At 41.8% G+C, this 22,382-nt stretch overlaps 1 protein-coding gene and 1 long non-coding RNA gene across 22 annotated transcripts in view; both read right to left on the bottom strand.

Moving 5' to 3' along the window:
* The window catches only part of LOC123746690 (myoneurin), a 45,157-nt gene continuing 22,775 nt past the window's right edge, over nt 1-22,382 (bottom strand). For all 21 annotated transcript variants that reach the window (XM_069316786.1, XM_069316785.1, XM_069316792.1 and 18 more), the window contains 4 exons: nt 12,148-12,281; nt 10,491-10,653; nt 2,995-3,669; nt 1-1,065 (listed from right to left, as the gene is read on the bottom strand). In XM_069316786.1, the coding sequence (XP_069172887.1) occupies nt 589-1,065; nt 2,995-3,669; nt 10,491-10,653; nt 12,148-12,281 (1,449 nt within the window). In that variant the 3' untranslated portion in view covers nt 1-588. The remainder of the gene's footprint in view (nt 1,066-2,994; nt 3,670-10,490; nt 10,654-12,147; nt 12,282-22,382) is intronic.
* On the bottom strand, nt 12,288-22,373 carry LOC138358677 (uncharacterized). Its single transcript, XR_011225529.1, has 3 exons — nt 20,804-22,373; nt 15,794-16,145; nt 12,288-15,688 (listed from the first exon to the last, which is right to left on the bottom strand). It is a non-coding gene; the product is annotated as an uncharacterized lncRNA (long non-coding RNA).

The raw sequence follows: 22,382 nt of genomic DNA, 5'->3' as shown, positions 1-22,382 counted from the left end.
TTAATGGATCCTCTTTTAATTGTCAAGTCTTTATATGATATGAATATATATCAGACCTTTGTCCTACAATTATACAGAAATTCATGTACATCTTCTGGTAGGGAATGTTCTAATATGTAATTCATAATAAATTCAAGAAACAAAAATCTACATGCTTATCTAGAAATAGCCAGAATTTTTTACATTTTCTATAAAAATAATTAAATGGAAAGCGCAGGTAGAAAGGGCTTACCAAACTGCTAATAGTAATGACTAAAATCACAAAACTCTATACAAAAACTCAGTACATATCTTTGGTGGTAAGCAAAGAGTGAGGGGGGGGGGAGGGGGGTTTAAAAAAAAACTATCTTAATAAGATAATATAGAACACACTAAACCATAAATTACTCTTACTTAAAATATTGTTATTATTTTGAACAACCTCTCATGGCAATGTACCTGTGCTTAAATCACTGCTTCATATCAGTGCAATAACACATTTATGATCCAGTGACTGACAAGATGATCATGTATATCAGTTTATACAAGACAAGATAAAATACTTTGACAGATTTTACAAACCAAAAATAATTTAATTATAAAGAATGTTCACATAGTGAACATTTCAACTGTTTCAGATTGTGAAGGATCACTAGGGTCTGTGAAAAGCTGCAGTGGCTCAGCTTTAACAATTGAGCCCTTGTTGCCTAAGCTATCTGCATTAAAGTTCTCACTTCCGATATGTGAATGTTCAGCTGCAAATTGTGCATATTCTTCATCTATATCCTCCTGTCCCAAATTAACCTCTTGGAGACCCGACGATACCACAGGGGCCGAAGAAATCATCGATGTTCCGTTCGTAGTGATGGAGTTTGTAATGGTGGTAGAGGTATGCTGCTGTTGAGATGGGATTGAAGTTGTAGCTAAGAATGTATGTGCAGTTGTAGTGGCCGTTGATGTAGCAGTATTATCCATCACTACAGGGATGGCATAATACACCCCCGTGGTAGCCGAGTCTTCACCGGCGACGAGGATGGTGGTGCTCCCTGATACATTACCTTCCAGCTGATCCATCTGTTCGGCAACCTATTGTAAAATGCAATTACAGTGCACAATAGTAACATTGCCAAAAAAATATAGAACAGACTGAATAAGAAAAAATGGTACCTTAAAATAGTTTACTTCATCAATTCATGTGAAGCACTATGCACCTAATTGCATGAAGCAGTGGAGTGCTATTTGCTTAAATGTTATGGTGCTGATTCTATGTGATGCTTCAATATGGAGTGAAGAAAATATGGTGAATGAGTGGGATATCTCTGAGCATTTTTAATCTCCTATTTCTACTTCATTGATATATCCCCACCCTATGAGTGAGAAACATGGTAATAATGATTATGTTGATGCATGCAATATTTTACTAATTACACACCCAGTTTCCTATATAATACTGTATATCACAGATATAAGACCAATACTGCAGCATAAATACAGTACTGCCATAGTACTGTCATGACTTGCTAAGCGCTTAAGAAAGGCCAGAGGTTTGCCATCTGGCTAGTACTTCAACTAAAGGGCTGCATTTATGCAGCTCATCCTCTCGAGTTCTCACAAGACAGAAAATAGTGTACTAAAGCACTTGAACCTAACCCAACTAAGCCATCCATGAAGGAGTTGAATATTTGTGAGCTATTGTGATTCATAGTACACCATATTTTGTCTATTGGGGATTTTGATGTCAAAATGCAACACATTATTGGAGAGGACAGGCTGGTCTATGAGGATAGAATGAAAGGGCTAAATCTCAAAGAAAAGACTAGAGGAAATATGCAAGGGGTACCATCAAATATTGCCGGAACAACCGTGGACATTTTCAAGAGGAAACTAGATTTATTCCTCCAAGGAGTGCTGGACCAACCGGGCTGTGGTGGGTATGTGGGCCTGCGGGCCGCTCCAAGCAACAGCCTGGTGGACCAAACTCTCACAAGTCGAGCCTGGCCTCGGGCCGGGCTTGGGGAGTAGACGAACTCCCAGAACCCCATCAACCAGGTATCAACCAGGTAAAGACAGGTCACTTCAAAATGGATCACGCCAGAATGAGACAAAACAAGCAAATGAGCTAGTGAGATATATGAATGACTATTTTTATGAGGACATCATGTATTAATATCACAAACTATACTTTGCAAGAAAGTAGTAGAGGTTGACTCGATATAAGGATTCAAATGTAGATTTTAACAATACTAGTAACTGGGTTAGGAAGATATCATATTAATAGATTATTAGTTAATCTATTAATATGAGTTAAAAGAGTCCTCGAGCTGAAGCACACTCCCTGCTTATACAACTAAGTAAATATATAATGTACACACATAAATATATGAACATTAAATACTTTCACAATGATTCTGTGGAAAATATATATAACACATGGAAAACTAGGAAAAGCAACACCTAAACTTTTGTCCAGGTATTATTTAACTAAACATAATGCACTCAAATTCTGAAGCTATTGACAGCAGCACACAAAGTGAGGTGCTTTTGTAGTGGAATTTAAGTGTTCAGATTGTACACATTCTCCTACCAACGAGCACTGGCATTATCTAGTTTCAAATTAACTGAATGTCAAAGCATGTAAGTAAGTAATTATCAAAAAGAAGGCACCAAACCGGGAAGGTTATGTAGCACCATCAAATGTGCGGGATAATCAGAGGGCGCTAAATATCACCAAGTATGCCAACACGAGAACAGAAACGCATAAGGCGAACGATATCAAAAGTCAAAGCATGTAAACAGACTGGTTTGAGGGAGATCTTCAGGGATGGGAACTTCAGTCTTGTAAAACAGATTCTTCAAGCAGGACAAAAATATTGGTGCAACATTTCCTAGTGTTCTTCTTATGACATATAAATACATTTAAATATATATGTATGCATGCACACAGGAATGGAATTGCAGGGGGGGGGATGGGAGGAAAGGGTAACATCAACTTCCTCTCTTTCCATTAACTCTCACCTTAAATGCAGACTCCACAATATTTAGTTCCTCTTGGTCCCTCCGTCTCGGTGTATCTTCCTCCTCTATTTTAACTCCAAGGGTGTCGAATGTTGGCTCGTCTGTGCTTGTGCCACTGTTGACACTTCGTGCTACCGATGAAATTGCTTTCCGAATTTCCCGTAATTTTCCAGCACCTTTGCGTTTATAGGTCTTTGTTGTAGTTACAGAAGTAGTGGGTTGTGACATTACCTCCGATACATTTACTTTATAATAATTTAGAGACGGATCAACTTCCTTCACAACGGGAGGAGGAAGTTCTGGTATTTTTCCTTCCTTTCTTAGTTTAGCAACTTTAGACTTGTACTGATTATTTGTAAGACCATGTATAGTACTGTAGTGTTCCCTGAGACCAGCTCTGCCATCTAGCATTGCATTACATATTCTGCATGGAGTGTTTTGAATCTCCTGCATATTGTGCATTGTTCGAAGATGTGTCCGTAAGTGCACCTTCTGCACAAAGCCCTTGGCACAGTAATTACAAATAAATGGCCTTTCACCTGTGTGAACTCTAACGTGCATTTCAAGTTGACCTTGACTTGGAAAGTTCTTGCCACATATGTAGCAATTGAGCCCACCATCCTCCTCATGCATTCGCACCATGTGAGACTTCAAGGAATCGGTTCGAGTAAACACCTAAAGAAAAATGTATGTAAAATATTAAATTGAAGTACAGTATGAGAATTTCCATCTTTTACATTTATACCCCTCATTATAAAATTACACACATCATATATATACCCCTCAGAGATCCTAGTTAGGAAGTGGTGGAGGTGCCTATAAAAGATGCGCACTGTATGAACATGGTATATACTACAACACTTTCTAAGATGATCAAACTGATTATTAATTGATACATTTGTTGTTGTTTTAGATTTAGCTACTCAGAACGGGGTGTCCATGTAGCACGGGCTACGGTGAGCCCGTAATTAATTGATACTCCAGCTCTTATTAATATATCACCCTGGTGCCATACTCCCCTACCTCAGGTGGTGGCCACAGCAGAAGTTCCTCCAGGATGCACCAACACCACACTAAACTTTCACTCTAGCCCTTGCATGGCCCAGGGGTTACGCAAGGCATTATCTGCATGCACACACAAAATAATATTCAAGGCAAGGTTCTTCTATCCTATACTGTTCTTGCCACCTTTCCTTCCATATAAAGATCCAATCTTTCCTTCAATGATGCTAGTCATGTGTGTTTACCACACTGACAGGAAATTTAGCTTAAAATGCAGCCCATCCTCCAGTTTTGGTAGTACTTATGGTAACAATGAGGACCATAGTACATATACCAATGTACAATATAATTAGAAAGTAGTAATCGGTATTATTGAAGGGGATGAGTCACAATAATGTTGCTAAAGTAAGTTGACCAGACTTACTTTACCAGACTTCCTACTACTATCTCCTCTACTACACTTTGCTCCTCACCTCTCTCTAGCCTATTTATTGCCTGCATCTACTTCCTCATCACAATCGACTTGAGAATGGTCCAGGACAGACCGAAATGTCGTCGTCCCTTCACCTTCTAGTGTGTGGTCTGGTCAACGGTATTATTGAATTTGTACAAACCAGAAAACGATTTTCAACTTGTGTTACAGACAAACTAACCTAACCTAACCTTCCTAGGCCTAATACACATTATCTGAGGCCTAATATAGTACATGTGTGTGCTATACTAGGCCTAGGATTATTTAAGGTTGTGTTTAGCTTCATTTTTTTACTCTATAAAATGAATAGTACGATGTTCTACTCTTTATTTGCTTAGTATGTCAATATTTGCACTATGGTACACATAGTTACAAAAAGTACTATCTAAACAAGAGTAAAATACTATCTAAACAAGGTTGTAAAATACAATAACTTTTCCTTTCCTAGAAATATTGGATACAATATATACAGTAACTGTATGACATAAATACAAAAATTAATACAATTTCTACATCACCAGCAGTTACCAGAGGTAGCCATAATCAAACTACCTTTGTATTCACAGCTCTCATAACATGGATCCAACTTTAAATTGCTTGCAAAAACAAGCTATCTTTTTTTGTGACTAATTCCTTAATAACTAGTATCCAGGGGCCAGATTCACAAAGCAGTTAAGCAAGCACTTACAAACCTGTACATCTTTTCTCAATCTTTGGCGGTTTTGTTTACAATTATTAAACAGTTAATGAGCTCCGAAGCACCAGGAGGCTGTTTATAATAATACCAACAGTTCATTGGCAAGTTTTCATGCTTGTAAACTGTTTAATAAATGTTACAAAAGCCGTCAAAGGTTGAGGAAAGATATACTCATTCGTAAGTACTTGCGTGACTGCTTCGTGAATCTGGCCCCTGGTATTATTGTCCCAGCTCTACCTGCTGACTAGACTTCTTATTCTATCCCGGAGAGTAGAGCGACGGTCTTGCTTCATGCAGGTTGGCGTTCAATCCCCGACCCGTCCGAGTGGTTGGGCACCATTCCTTTCCTACATCCTATCCCCAAAGCCTGATCCTCACATCTCTTCCAAGTGCTATATAGTCGTAATAGCATATCTCTTTCTCCTGATATTTACCTTACCTTGTAATTTAAGAACGTTATCAGCTTCTTATTTGGAATAAATACAAATATTAAGTTTGTTTTACAAAATCTGTGATATGAACTGAAGAAGGCAGATATACAAAATGTTAAGACTCTAATTTGAAGATGCAATACCTAGAGAGCTATTAATTGAAATATTGTATTTCAAAGGCTAGAGTTAAGCTGAACGCCAAATTACTGGTCACAAGTGCGTTGGTCACCAGCCATACACAGATAGTTTATTTCTCTCATTTTGAAAAAGAGTTTCAACTATATGAACACGTACATTATATTTATAACAAAGAAAATAATGAGCATCTTGAGGTTATGTTGAGATGATTTCGGGGCTTTAGTGTCCCCGCGGCCCGGTCCTCGACCAGGCCTCCACCCCTAGGAAGCAGCCCGTGACAGCTGACTAACACCCAAGTACCTATTTTACTGCTAGGTACCAGGGGCATAGGGTGAAAGAAACTCTGCCCATTGTTTCTCGCCGGCGCCTGGGATCGAACCCGGGACCACAGGATCACAAGTCCAGCGTGCTGTCCGCTCGGTCGACCGGCTCCCTACATACATAAATAGCATCAACATAAATAAGATACAATATCATCAAACCTGTTGTGATGTTTATCTGCAAAATAAGTTGATGTCTGGCTGCCTTGTAGTTAAAGTTATGCCATCAACAACAGGCTGTCTATTGCTAGATACCAAAAATAGGATGATAAGTGCTTCCCTGAGGTCGAGATAGATGCTGTAATTGGTAGATTGGACTACAACTTGAGAGATACGGTAATGGGAACTAACTTGTTTCCTGCCCCACATAGGGGAAACAATGTTGGACAAGACATTGTTTGCAAATTATAGAGCAGCAATAAGATAGAATTAGATCCAAGGGATACATTCCAATTATATGTGCAATTTTGCTTATAAGAGGAGTTGGCAATGAGTGGATGTCCATTTATTGCAAATCAAATGCAGGACGGACTGAAACATTGTCCCCTTCATTTAATTTCACGCATGAATTAAGTTATTAAACAGTTAAGGCTATCGTAAGGTTATCTTGACCTTGCTAGGCACCATTTAGATATAAAGTTTAGCTGTGTCACCATACTACAGATGGCCATAAATTTCTTTGAACAACTGGAACACCCACTGAAGAGTGGGCATTAACTCGCCCACACTAATTCACCTTCGCAAATAGAGTGGTAAACGGTTGGAACAAGTTAAGTGAGAAGGTGGTGGAGGCCAAGACCGTCAGTAGTTTCAAAGTGTTATATGACAAAGAGTGCTGGGAAGACGGGACACCACAAGAGCAGCTCTCATCCTGTAACTACACTTAGGTAATTACACTTAGGTAATTACTAGATTCTAACCAAGTCATGATAGCAGAACTGGGCTGTAGGGAGGAAGCAAAGGCAGGAGGAGTTGACCAATGTTACTGAAGACCCTGGGAGACAATCCTGAAGGGTTGGATATTGCAAGGCCAGGAACCGACAACAAGCTACATGGGCCCCCATAGTGGCAACCATGGGGGCAAACAATGAAAGGGCTGGGGCAAAATTCCCCCCCTAGCAGAAGCACTCAGTTGTGAAGTCTGAAAATGATGGCGATCAGAAGAGGCAAAAAATACAGGAAGCTCTAAGGCCTCAGAATCTGGCCTCAATGACAGCCTTACCTCAACAACCACAGGCGAGGCCTAAACCCAACAGCAGGAAAGGAACCCCGCTGTAAATAGGGACAAAAACAAGAGATGGACCTTAGTGAAAGTACCAAGCCAAAGTGAAAGCCTGGTTAAATATGGCACACCGAAATGAAAGACGATGCAGAACAGCCACATGCCTAAATCCTAGGGCAGGACTGGAGCAAAGAGACATTGCCCAAGGAATCTAAAGTAAAGAGCCCACCATTCACAACTCAAGTGCTGAGGTATGGCACTGCCACACCTAATTCCCAAGGAAAGAGAGGGTCTGCAAACCAGGAAGAAACAGACACCTCAGAATGCAACCATAAGGCCAAAGCTGACCCAAACTTAAGAGAGTCAGAGTCTATGAGGAAAGAAGTCCCAAACCCACAGGAAGAACTGACAGACTGACTGAGCCAAAACAAATGGGATGCAGGATGACACAATCCTCCTAGAACATTAAGCAGCCAAGGACACTAACTATACATGGAAGCTAACCAGGGGAGGAGCAGCCAAGGAATTAGACTCAAAATTGATGGAGAAAGAATATCTCACTATAACTTAAAAAATCTGCAGAGGGAACCAGATACCAGGACAGATTGAAGGGCACCCAGGAACCCACCTCAGGCTCCTCCCCAGCCCTGGAAGTCCAAAATGAAGACCCTGGGGCAGAGCCACGTTCTGCACATGACACCTGAACACAGGAATATAGTACATCGCCAAAGTCTAAAAGGATCCAAATCAAATACACCCGAGAAAAAGACAGCTATGGATCCCAGGTGGGAAGAATGGCTCAAATGTCTCCAGCATTTGTGGAAGAGGGTGACCCCTGGAGAAGACCAAGCTACATTTACAGCAAATTACAGCCCAGACTACAAAACCCTCAGACATCCTGGAGTCCAGAGCAAGTGCAGTACACATCAATTGCTCCAAATCCAAATCCCCAAAACCAAAGAATGTCAACTTCAGGGCAACCACTCCAGTGCCAAGCTGTAAAAACTGAATAGAGCAAATGAACCCAAAATGGCTGCCACCTATAAAGCCTCATCACTGCAAAAATAAAAATAAAGAAAGCCAAAAGACTGAGGCTCTGGCTAAACTTAAAGGTCTAGCAATCAGAAATGTTGCAGACCTTGGGGGTAGAAGGTAATATGCACCAAACAGATGGCAGAGGGAGACGGTTTAAATGACCATTGAATCACAGTAAAACCAATGGACATCCCTCAAACTTGCAAGTAGCGAGTGTGGGCTTGGCAGGTCAATTCATGATGAGCCACACCCAAGACCCACATGGTATGCCAGAGTCTGATTATTAGGACCAAGTGGGACACCTAGGCACTAGGGATACTTGCTGGAAGGACTGACACTGAACACAGTCTTTAGGATAGACACTGCTATGAAGGTCAACAATGGCATGTTGTATGTACAAGCACAGAACCCAAGTGTACTCCCTTAATCAATAAACCCCAGAATGCCCCCAACTGCAGAGCGTCACAAAGAAATCTGCACAACTTTGGGGTGAGGTACCCAACACAGTAGCACAGAAGGCCAGCCTCTATAGGACAAACTCCTGAACCCATCAGGGAAGGTACCGTCAGGGGGGGGGGGGGGGGGGCATCACTAAATGAGTGCCCCTGGAAAAGGGACACTCCAAGAAAGGTGCCTTTTCTTGAAGTGCCTCCAAAAATACTGCCTTAAACACATGCAGCTTGAAGTGAACAGTTTCCAAAGGCCACACAACAAATGTGGCTTGTAAATGTACACATGTGAAGTTAACACTAAATACTGAAATGACACGCATGCAAAAAGTACCTTGTGTAGACACGGTCACACAAGGCAGTCTAAAGGACGGCTCACACTTATCTAGTAAATAGTTGGGACCTGAAGGGCCTAGTGACTAAGAGCAATTCACACAAGTGGACATCAAGTGAAAGTCTGAGTAGTGTTGACATGGGAGCCATCAGCTCCTGTGGGACTTCCACCTTGCAGTGGCCAGCTATAACTACCGGCATTAAAACTGACTACTGCATGATTTATTTGCAGAGTTGTTTGCTGCTTCATCTCTCTTATCATTGTGAACCTTGCAGATGTCTGCTTTGCTTCGCTTACTTTCTGGATATTGTCTCTGGTGAGAGTGATTGTAAAGAATCTCCTGCTCTCTGCACCTCTGTGAGGGGAAAAAGAGGCCAGTTTCTGGCTCTGGGGCTAGATTCACGAAAGCACTTACGAATGTGTACATCTTTCCTCAATCTTTAACGGCTTTGGTTACATTTATTAATTCGTTTACAAGCATGAAAACTTGCCAATCAACTGTTGTTATTGTTATAAACAGCCTCCTGGTGCTTCCGAGCTCATTAACTGTTTAATAATTGGAAACAAAGCCGCCAAAGATTGACAAAAGATGTACAGGTTCGTAAGTGTTTGCGTAACTGCTTCGTGAATCTGGCCCCAGGTCCCCCAGTAGGTTATTAAGGACTCTAAGAGCTGATGTGACTCATAGATTAGGAGGTATCTCAGTGCAGCTAGCTACAAGAAGCCACCTTTCAACCCCTCCAGAAAAGGGCATCAACAAGAAATTACGGTAAAAATACAGAGCAGAGCACAGATGTCAACAGGAAGGCTCTAAGGAGAGTCAAGAATGAGCACAACAGTCCAGAGAGAAGTAGAATAATTGAAAATTACATAGTGGTAAATCATGAAAAAAATATTGGATATCATTGTAATTACTGAAGGAGTAGACACTCCTGATGTAACTAAATGTAACAAAAGGTAGATACACCATATTCCCACAGGGAACTATATTTGCTGTAGTATATCATTCAATAATAATATGCATTTGGCAAAAGAAGTTATCTTGAGGTTATCTTGAGATGATTTCGGGGCTTTAGTGTCCCCGTGGCCCGGTCCTCAACCAGGCCTCCACCCCCAGGAAGCAGCCCGTGACAGCTGACTAACTCCCAGGTACCTATTTACTGCTAGGTAACAGGGGCATAGAGTGAAAGAAACTCTGTCCATTGTTTCTCGCCGGCGCCTGGGATCGAACCCAGGACCACAGGGTCACAAGTCCAGCGTGCTGTCCTCTCGGCCGACCGGCTCCCTACTAAGTCTATTTACTAGCACCAAAACACAATGTAAACCTGGAGAAGGAAAGCTACCATTCACACAAACATTTATGCCATCAATATAATTTCAATACAAGTATTCTTACCTTTTGACAAACAGGACAAGTGAGGTTACTTGATTCTTCATGGTCATTAACCAGATGCTGGTGCAGAACATGGCGTTGAGGGAACGTTTCATCACAATATGGACACGGAATATCCTTTACTTCTAAGTGAGATTTCATGTGTACACGCAAAGTTGTAACAGACCTGAAAACACAAAAAGCATGTATTCACAATGTATTTCATTCATAACATTTAGTTATTTAATGCCATTTTATTATTCTTATAATATTGGGGCCACTAAGTACGAAAATAAAATGACTTGAACAGAACAATTCCACAAGGGCCGTGACGAGGATTCGAACCTGCGTCCGGGAGCATCCCAGACACTGCCTTAATCGACTGAGCTACGACATCTTCATGTCTGGGATGCTCCCGGACGCAGGCTCGAATCCTCGTCACGGCCCTTGTTGATTTGTTCATTTGATGCATCACGTTAGTGTGATCTCTGTGTGTGATGACTTGAACACTTTCCTGAGCAGTGCACTCAACTGCTCCCTAATGCAAAATCCTACTATTTCTGGTTAGGATATTGTACAGTTAAGAGAGGATCAACATTCTGCACTGGCAAAGGAAGGAACTTTCCAAGCTGTTTCCACCTGGTCATACTGATGGCTAGGGAGACACTTCAATCCAGCCCACTGTAATTACCCAAGTGTAGTTACCGGACGAGAGCTATGCACATGATGTCCCATCTTCTCAGCACCTTTTGTCATATAACGCTTTGAAACTACCGATGGCCTTGGCCTCCACCACCACCTCACTTAACTTGTTCTGTCTACTACTGTTTAGGAAAGTGAATTTTCTAATATTTTTTTGGCAACTTTGTTTTTAAATCATGAGCATTCATATAAAACTCAAAGCCTTTCCAAACTTTACTTGGCATTGTAAGGACCATCAAGTGGTGTCCTAACTACCAAATGGCCAACTAGATCACTACCCCCAACCACTTCCAAGTGAAAGCATCACCACAAAGTTCATTTGAAAGCTTAATTTCCTTCAAAGGGTGCAAAGTCACTCAAGGTCTAGCACATTTGTAATGACATTGCTGTGGCTCCAATAAGCAACTAAGGTGGAGCCTTGATAAGAAAGCAAAACTAAATAAACAAATATTTATCCAATCATATTGGCGTTTGCCTTTCCATTGGAGACTTTCGGCGCTGTGGAGAGGTGGGACCTGCTGCATGGGGTTATTGTGAGATGATTTTGGGGCTTTAGTGTCCCCGCGGCCCGGTCCTCGACCAGGCCTCCACCCCCAGAAAGCAGCCCGTGACAGCTGACTAACTCCCAGGTACCTATTTACTACTAGGTAACAGGGGCATAGGGTGAAAGAAACTCTGTCTATTGTTTCTCGCCGGCGCCCGGGATCGAACCCGGGACCACAGGATCACATGTCCAGCATGCTGTCCGCTCGGCCGACTGGCGACGAAGTAACAGCTTCTCCTCCATATCAACCTACCCTGGCTTTGCGCCCTGGAGAGGCCATTCCAGACAGACAACCAGAGCGCAACGCCATAGTCTCCTATGACTAATGGATGCCTACTACTACACAAGGAAATATAAAACCAGGCATATGGCATCAAGTAAGTAATTATCAAAAGAAGGCACCAAACCGACATGTGGCATCAAGTCGATACTAACCGGAACTCTTTACCACACTCCTCACAGGGTATGCCACTTTCCTCCTCTGTGGTCCTGGGCTGGGAACGTCTACCAGGTCTTTTGTTTAAATAATTTTTGCTCTTCTTACTAATGTTGGCTGGAAACTCCATTACCTGAAGTAAAGTTAGTTATAATGTGAGGTTAATCACATCACAATGAAAGACTACTAATAAGACAAAATCAGCCTCAATTATAAATGTAGTGAGCAAATTACCAGAATCACAAGAAAAAGATGGATAAATCATGCTGAATGTAAAACATCAGGAATAATGTATATGCATACATATATGTAAACATACATGGGGTAACTCAAATGGAAGAAGTTAGTAAAGGATTGGAAAAGTGTAGAAGAAATATAGGAAACATGAACTAGTTGTAAAGGAAAAAGAAATCATCAAAGAAGTATGTATAGATATCAAAAACGGAAATGAGCAACAAGAAACAGACATTGGGTAAGCAATTAGGAAAGAACTGGTTACCAGCAATGAATTAGTACAAAAGACTTTAGATAGAATTAAGTTCATAATCATTTTTGGGTGTTTGTTAAGGAAATACCATCTCGGGGTGGACAGAGCAACAGAAGAGGAAAAAAATAATTGAGAAAATTGTAAGTTTAGAAGTAGATCTCACAACAAATGAAAATGTCCGTGACTTTTAGGAGAATAGGCAAATATGTAAAGGGTCAGACTTACCCCTTAAGGGTGATGTTAAATGGAGTGAAACAAATGACAGAAGTCCTAAGAAATGGCAGGAAATTGCAGAATGATGAGGATGGGAAACTATGGTCATTAATATGAGATCCTTCAAAGGAAAACAGAGAAGCTGAAACTGGACAGTGATGAAGCAAAATGTTTAAATGAAAGTAGGAATGAAGAGAAAAGTAAGTTTTTTCCCCACAAAGTAATAAAGATCAAAAAGTCACTGAAATTTTACACAAAGCTAACCAACAAAACAATTAGAAGTAAGTGAAACAAAGGGCATAGGAAGAGGGGAACTAGTTCCTGGAAAATTGACTATACTAACAGAGATGGGATAAGGTAAAAAATATTGGAGTAAAATTATAAAATGGTCAAACTGACAATCATTAATGCCTACAGTACACCTGTAATCAACATGGACAATCGACGAGTTAGATGACAAAAAGATATGGCTTATAATGATCATGAGAGACATTATAATAAGAGCGGATAAAGATAAATCACAATTGTTGGTACTACAATTTGGCAAAATCAATGAGACTGGGAGACCTATGAAGCAAGAGCAGAGAACATTTGTACTAACAGATTCATAAACTTCATCCAGGAGACTTTAATATATCAACACATTAAACAAGCAATGAGAATGAAAGCAGGTGATGCTCCATACATGCTGGATCACCAGAAAAGAAGAAGAGATATTTGACTTTCAGTACCTTCCACACTCACGTAACAGCAACTATGTCTCACTGAAAACAAAATATGCCATGCATTATAATCTAGATGAGCATGGAGAAAGGGAAATAGTAGAAAAACTTGATTTTTAAGAGAAAGAGGAGAATAGGGAACTTCAAATGATTTTACAGATATCTTTATGTACAAGTATCTTAGCAGATAAATGGAAAAAGGCAAACATAGTTCGCAATTTACAAAATAATAACAGAAAAGATCCTCTAAATTACAGACCTGTAACATTAACAAGTGTGGTAGTGAAAACACTAGAAAAATAATTAAAGCCAAATGGATAGAGCACCTGAAAAGAAATGATAGAAGACAGACAGTATGGCTTTCGGACAGGGAGATCCTGTGTAACATACCTAAATGGTTTTCGGACAGGGAGATCCTGTGTAACATACCTAAATGGTTTTCGGACAGGGAGATCCTGTGTAACATACCTAAATGGTTTTTGGACAGGGAGATCCTGTGTAACAAATCTAAATGACAGCCACAGAGAATTTACAGGAAAGAATTTTATTTCATCAAAGATTCTAATTATCACTGAAATATGATGCATAATTATATGAGCAATTTTTTTTGGGGGGAGAAACTTACTACAATGCTGTAGTGCTTGAATGAAGGTGAAGGAAAGACCCAATATATGTATAAATGCACTAAAACCCAAGTTTTTAGATATAACCTACATCCTTTCACAAGGCTCATACAATGCTCATTGTATAAACACCTTGAGAAAGGAAGTAGGTTACATCCAAAAATTAGATTTGTAATACAGTGTGTTCTCACTTGAACGAACTATATGGGGGAGAGACCGATTCATTCCACCGCGGAATTTGTTCTACCCGTCATCCCCAGGCTGTCCCCCCCCCCCCTCCATATTAAAAGAACAGAGGTCCTACATCCAATATAAACAAAAATCACAGAAAATCTATTTGTTATGCAATTATCATTTTGAACATAGTACGTGATAGAACCATCATTAGTGAATAATTCCATATCAAAATCATAACTATGTGACTATTATTGGTGGCCACAAATATGTGATGGCATAAGCCAACTGTATCAGTCTCTATATAAATATTCATAAAAATTCCATTTATTATGAATTCTTAATTTTCGCTTTGGCATTTGATGGAACAATCACTTACAAACAATCTAGTATACAAATGCCACAAATATGAGCATTATTGAATCCAATCAAGCGAAATCACGGAATTTTCTCAGCAAACTGATGAGAGGAGTGGCCACTGGTGGTCAGGTGCAGGAGGGGGTGGGGGAGAGGTGTTGTAGTAGGGGTAGGGGGGATGGCGGCCAGACCTTGGGCCAGGCCAGGCCTCGGGCTAGGCCAGGCCAGACTAGGCTTCAGGTCAGACCAGGCTTCATGCCAGGCCAGCTCAGACTTCAGGTCAGGCCAGCCGAGGCTTTAGGTCAGGCCAGATCAGGCCAAGCAAGACCAGGCCAGATCAGGCCAAGCAAGACCAGGCCAGGCCAAGCCAAGCCAGGTCAAGCCTAACCAGGCCAGACATTCACTGTCTAGTCTGACCCACCCACCCTAGCCTCACTGCAGGCTTTCAGTATCATGGAATACATTGTTTCATATCAACAATTACATAGTCAGATACATCCAGCAAATAATAAAATGAAATAAACAGTTTATTAATATGAATAAGGAATACACAAAGTAACACATATACTGTATAAGTACAGTATTAATGAGTACAAATGTTGATGGGTAGAGGCTAGCTGCCTCCCCCAGCCTCCCCCCCCCTAATACAATATGATAGAGCGATGTGTTACAAACAACTGAAATGGTAACATTTTCTTAGCTACCACCACATGCCTCCTGACAACTTCTACCACTGACACCCCCTGCCATCAGTGACATTCACTACTAACACCACCTGCCTACCCTGACAACAACTTCCACTATTTGCCTCTCCTGACAACTTCACCACTGACACCACATGTCTTCCCTGACACCACTATCACTACCTACCTACCCTGACAACTTCTACCACTGACACCACCTGCCTTCCCTGACACCATAAACACAACCTGCCTCTCCTGACAGCTTCCACTACTGACAACACCTGCCTCTCCTGACAGCTTCCACTACTGACAACACCTGCCTCTCCTGACAGCTTCCACTACTGACAACACCTGCCTCTCCTGACAGCTTCCACTACTGACAACACCTGCCTCCCCTAACAATAACTTCCACCAAGTACCTCCTGACAATTTCCACCACTGACAACTTAACCACTGACACCACCTGTCTTGGTCTCGGTGACTGCTTGGACGAACAATCCTCACTTAATTGAACATTCCGATAACTAGTACTGAACTCAATTTGTTCGGACCATCCAAGAATTCACTGGAATGGGGCTCGTTAGAGTGAGGATGCACATACATATACAGTGGAATCTCGAGTAGCAAACATCCCTCTACAAATTTTTCAGTTTACGAACTCAATTTCTTCTGAAAATTTAAATTGGGTTACGAACTTTGCCTCGCCTTGCGACTTTGTTGATACACGTATGGGTTGACCTGTAACGGGGGGTGGGGGAAATAGCTCTATCTTGTCCATTATTCCACCCCCCAGTTAACTAACGAGGCCGGGGGAAACAGCTCTCTCTAGTCCGTTATCCCGTCCCCAGTTAGCTAACTATTCTAGAGCACCTCCAGAGTTCCTAAGGCAGCCTCTCTCGTTCAACACCTTGTAACCTAGGTATTTGACTACCTAGGTGCTAAGACTACAAGGCGTCGTAACTGGATCAGTTACCCGAAACTCTAGAGAGAACTCTAGAATACAGAATCATTGCCACAAACGTATAAGAGAAAACGAGAGGAAAGAAATGAATAGTGAAGTAATTAGTGAGGGTTTGGGGTGAGAGGTAGGGAGGTGGGAGGAGCGAGGAGGGTCATTAGTTGAAAGTGAGAGTTTAGAGAGGGGTGGAGGGAGAGGTGTAGATAGGTAGAAGGAGAAGAGTAGATAGGTGAAGTAGAAATGCTGCCACCATCCATTCATGATCATTACATACAAGACAAGGAATGGAACTTGCCTGTATCACAAAATTCACCAAAGATGTTATCATGAGTTCATTATTAGTAGTTCCCATCTTTATCATGTACTCATTCTAAACCATGAAACCAGTAACTACAGAGGCTTTCTCACCTCAACTCAAAATCTCTAGGGAACAAAGTTAAACACAATTTAAATAATAAATTCATAATTATATTTCACATGAAGTATCATAATTTAGCAATTCAATTAAAATGTTCCAGTTTAATATGCAAAGTGAGTCATCATCCAAGAATTCGAGAACCCTACAACTTGACTGCCCCTGATCATCACACAACACTTGTAAACACGACCAAGTCACCTTACTGCTCAACTCACCAAGTGTCTCTGCCTATAGCTGGATAGAGAGGGGGGGGGGTCTGTAGTTGACAGAGACTCCCGCCCTGCCGGCCGACAGCCTCCCTGCTCTGCTCGTCTGCTGTTCTCTTGATTAATGCTCCTTTCTGGATAGCTCTCCGAGTTTATATTGGGGAACCTAGTAGCTAACTCCGCCCACAAATAGATAGCCTCCGGCACTACCACGCCACTCCTTAAACGTCGGTTTGTTTGAAGGCTACCAGACTACAATTAAGAGCTTAGCGGAAGCAAGGTGAAATTCTCATGATCTGACCTCAGGTCACTTGAGGTCATTAACGCTTTGAGGTGTGAGATCTCAGGCAGACAACTGGCGCCTCTCAGATCCTTGTCTGTGACTCATGTACTCTATATATATTTTAAATAAACTAACCCAAACACTTTTACAGTGTTACATCTCCCCTTCTCCCCGAAATAAAGTTTTTGCAACACTGCTAAAGCAAGCTAGCTGTGTGCGACAACTTTATTAACGAAAAGAATACATCCTAGCTAAACAAATATACATCATCCTACTCTAAAAATGAAATATATAGACAGACGTCCATTGTCTCTGGCTGGGCGACGTCACTGCTTGGTCTTGTAGATAATCCTGTACCACATTTCTTCAACACAACTGCCTCCGTCGCTTCTCCGTCGTTAACGCACAACAACACTTGGTCAACCCGAAAGCCGTTACTACTTGAACTGAGCACAGGACCGTGGAATTCGGTTGTCCCAGCTGATCTGTAATTGGCCCTACGTCAGTCACCATGAGAGACGTATATTGGGGTTCTTCACAGCTATAGGGACTACAAGTTTCGAGACCTTCATATAGTTGCCAACAGTAGAAATCCCATCCTACTCTTCTTCCTCCCTGTTGCTCCAGCACGCCTCCTTCAGAGAGCCACTTCTGACAGCCACATCAAGTCCGCACGACACAGGAAGAATCACTCAACAGAGCAGCATGCTAGTAGGAGGGGCGGCCAGTCAAGGCAAACGATCCTGTCTTGCAATTACGCTCCATGCAATGATGCTGACACCAGCAAGGGACACTAGGTATCATGTCTCACTCAGCTTGTCTTATCTTCTCTTCTTTCTTCTCTCTTCTTTCTTCTCTCTTCTTTCTTCTTTCTTCTTTCTTCTTTCTTCTCTCTTCTTCCTCCCATGGGTCTTAGACAAGCGACCTGGGGTCCATTGGGGGTCTGTCCGTCCTGGGGTCCATCCTGGGTAGACCGATGTTGGTGGGACAGACTGGAGTCGTTGTTGCTCCTCTTCCATCATTACTGGGTCGTCTGGGGTCGTCTGCAGAACGACCTGGGGTCCACTGGGGGTCCGTCCGTCTTGGGGTCCCCTGGGGTCCGTCCGTCTTGGGGTCCACTGGGTAGACCAATGTTGACCGACCGAGAGGGCTGTATCTCGGGGGTCCCCTGGGGTGATGGTGGTGGTGGTGATAAACGCCCCTGAGTGTGGTACACAGCAGCCGTCTCCCTCTTCTGTATGTGCGTCTCTCCTCTCTTCTGGCTCCCACCTGTGAAATGAACAGAAAGGCGACAATACGTGTTCCCAAGATGTTTGTGTGACCCTGTAGTTTGTATAGGGTTACACAGTCCTATCATACCGCTCTCCTCCTGGCAACAACTACACTTCAATTTTTAATAATCCAATTAACTCTTTAATGATATTGACTTGGTGGAACATAAAACAGTAACAGAGGAAAGTTTAGAGAAGAGAGAATAAGGTCATCACTACTTGTAATTTGTCACTAAACGAATCTCCACAATAAATATCAAAACTAATAGACAAAACACTAGCCTAACTTAACTATACCGTTCCTAATCTTACGTACTTAAATATCCATTACTCCCACCCTTAACCTACAGCCACCTACGTGACCCAGAGTGTTTTCCTAGCTTCTCCGCCGGTCAACAACTCCCAAACTGTTGCCACCCCTGTGACCAGACTATCTAACGTCGAGCGTCCCCAACGTGAAGTCTACTGACATACTAGTCCACACTAGCATGCTGTACAATACCAGTACACCTCGGGTTATTGCGTTCAAATGGAGTAAAACAGTCGATCGCAATAATCTGAGCAGAACCACCACTAAATTCTACTTAAGAACTACACCTGCCACTCCCCAACTGACCTGGAGACCAGCGGTGGCTGGGTGTCCCCGTGGGACATGCGAGGTCACCTGTCACACTCAGCTGACCTGCACTACCAACACCGCTAAGTTCCCAAATCGCCAAATCTTATTACTAACATAAATCACTACACACGCAAGTTCTGGTGAACATTCCCTGAACACCACAAAACTCACAAAATCACTAAACACAACACCAGAGAATCACCATCTCCTAGCCTGAAAAAACTCGCTAAATCGCGAAAGTAAAACACCTGTCAAGATCTCCCTGATAGCGCCTGAGCGGCAAAAGACACGTGGGACTGAACAATGTTAAAAGAACACCAATACCTTAAACATTGTTCAACACCGCTGCCATCATTGTAACGGGGGGTGGGGGAAATAGCTCTATCTTGTCCATTATTCCACCCCCCAGTTAACTAACGAGGCCGGGGGAAACAGCTCTCTCTAGTCCGTTATCCCGTCCCCAGTTAGCTAACTATTCTAGAGCACCTCCAGAGTTCCTAAGGCAGCCTCTCTCGTTCAACACCTTGTAACCTAGGTATTTGACTACCTAGGTGCTAAGACTACAAGGCGTCGTAACTGGATCAGTTACCCGAAACTCTAGAGAGAACTCTAGAATACAGAATCATTGCCACAAACGTATAAGAGAAAACGAGAGGAAAGAAATGAATAGTGAAGTAATTAGTGAGGGTTTGGGGTGAGAGGTAGGGAGGTGGGAGGAGCGAGGAGGGTCATTAGTTGAAAGTGAGAGTTTAGAGAGGGGTGGAGGGAGAGGTGTAGATAGGTAGAAGGAGAAGAGTAGATAGGTGAAGTAGAAATGCTGCCACCATCCATTCATGATCATTACATACAAGACAAGGAATGGAACTTGCCTGTATCACAAAATTCACCAAAGATGTTATCATGAGTTCATTATTAGTAGTTCCCATCTTTATCATGTACTCATTTATATCATGAATCTAGTAACCACCGAGGCTTTCTCACCTCAACTCAAAATCTCTAGGGAACAAAGTTAAACACAATTTAAATAATAAATTCATAATTATATTTCACATGAAGTATCATAATTTAGCAATTCAATTAAAATGTTCCAGTTTAATATGCAAAGTGAGTCATCATCCAAGAATTCGAGAACCCTACAACTTGACTGCCCCTGATCATCACACAACACTTGTAAACACGACCAAGTCACCTTACTGCTCAACTCACCAAGTGTCTCTGCCTATAGCTGGATAGAGAGGGGGGGGGGTCTGTAGTTGACAGAGACTCCCGCCCTGCCGGCCGACAGCCTCCCTGCTCTGCTCGTCTGCTGTTCTCTTGATTAATGCTCCTTTCTGGATAGCTCTCCGAGTTTATATTGGGGAACCTAGTAGCTAACTCCGCCCACAAATAGATAGCCTCCGGCACTACCACGCCACTCCTTAAACGTCGGTTTGTTTGAAGGCTACCAGACTACAATTAAGAGCTTAGCGGAAGCAAGGTGAAATTCTCATGATCTGACCTCAGGTCACTTGAGGTCATTAACGCTTTGAGGTGTGAGATCTCAGGCAGACAACTGGCGCCTCTCAGATCCTTGTCTGTGACTCATGTACTCTATATATATTTTAAATAAACTAACCCAAACACTTTTACAGTGTTACAGACCGAGTGCGTGGTTCCTGGTGGCACGGGAGACCGCTCTTCAATTTACCAGTGCCTCCCGCTTAGTGACGATCGCGCTTGAATTCTTTGTAAAGAATTTCATTGCTTTTATGCATTTTTGGTTTTTGAACATTGAGTAATTATTATATATCATGCCATGGGTCCCAAGAAAGGCAGTAGTAAGGTTCAACCTAAGAAAATAGCTGTGAAGCAGTAGAAGATGACCCTTCCTCATTAAGAAAATATGAGAAATATTGAAAGAACTGCAAAGTTTTGTTGAAAAATCTCACCTAGATAAAGCTGTAGCAGGCCACTGTATTGACCTTTTTAATGACAATGTGATGTCTCACTACAGACAAGTGTTAAAACGTAAGGAAAAAACAAGTGTCTTTAGACAGATTCTTAGTAAGACAAGCAAGCAGTGAGCCACAACCAGGTCCTAGTGGTATGCCTGCAAAACGTAGGAGAGAGAATGCCCCAGAGAAGTCTTGAGGTTATCTTGAGACGATTTCGGGGCTTTTTAGTGTCCCCGCGGCCCGGTCCTTGACCAGGCCTCCATCCCCAGAAAGCAGCCCGTGACAGCTGACTAACACCCAGGTACCTATTTTACTGCTAGGTAACAGGAGCATAGGGTGAAAAAAACTCTGCCCATTGTTTCTCGCCGGCGCCCGGGATCGAACCCGGGACCACAGGATCACAAGTCCAGTGTGCTGTCCGCTCGGCCGACCGGCTCCCCCTGCCTGTCATCACTGCCCGATGGTATAAAGGAAGGAGACTCCCCTTCTTAACACTAACACCTCATCTCCTCCCTCCCCCTCCTCCTCACCATCTCCATACGCCAACAAGTCATCAATAAAGGTAAGCTATAACTTGTACATACTGTACTATAGTACAAAATATTTGTGTGTATTACGTATGAAATTTATTTTGAATTAATATTTTTGGGAGTATGGAACGGATTAATTGAATTTACATTATCTTTTCAGGAAAATTTGTTCCGGGTTTTGAATTTTCGGCTTACAAACTGTCTCTGGGAACGGATTCAATTTGAAAACCAAGGTATCACTGTATTCGATCTTTCCTTCACCTTAAATAATTTTTTCACTACAATACAACAATTTAAGATGTATCAACACAAAACAGTACAATACAGAATTTACTAAAAAGCAATAAATTTAAATTCATAGTTGAATTTCTACAAACATATCTTTTATTAGGGATATAACTGAGTCAATAACTTAAGCAGTTTCAAGAAATGTCTTGAGAAAACTCAATACTCTTTACCAATGACTTGTGTGGCAAGCAATATTATGTAAAACTGATGATTGAGAACATTAAACTGTAAAAGTTTACATATTAACTTGCATACAAGCAGTCTATTATAAATCCCCCTCTGCAGACATATTTATGAAGGATGCCGCATGCATCACCCAAGTGCAAGTGCTATAAACGGTGTACATATAAAATAAAATACTATTTTATTTAGACAAACTACACAATAAACACAAAGCAGTTTTATAAAAACTATAGTTTTTATAAACTAAAAACTATAGTTTTTATAAAAACTATAGTTTTTATAAAA

The sequence above is a fragment of the Procambarus clarkii genome, chromosome 85 (assembly GCF_040958095.1).
Source record: "Procambarus clarkii isolate CNS0578487 chromosome 85, FALCON_Pclarkii_2.0, whole genome shotgun sequence".
NCBI classification, from domain to species: domain Eukaryota; kingdom Metazoa; phylum Arthropoda; class Malacostraca; order Decapoda; family Cambaridae; genus Procambarus; species Procambarus clarkii.
This window is presented reverse-complemented; position numbering and strand designations above follow the sequence as displayed.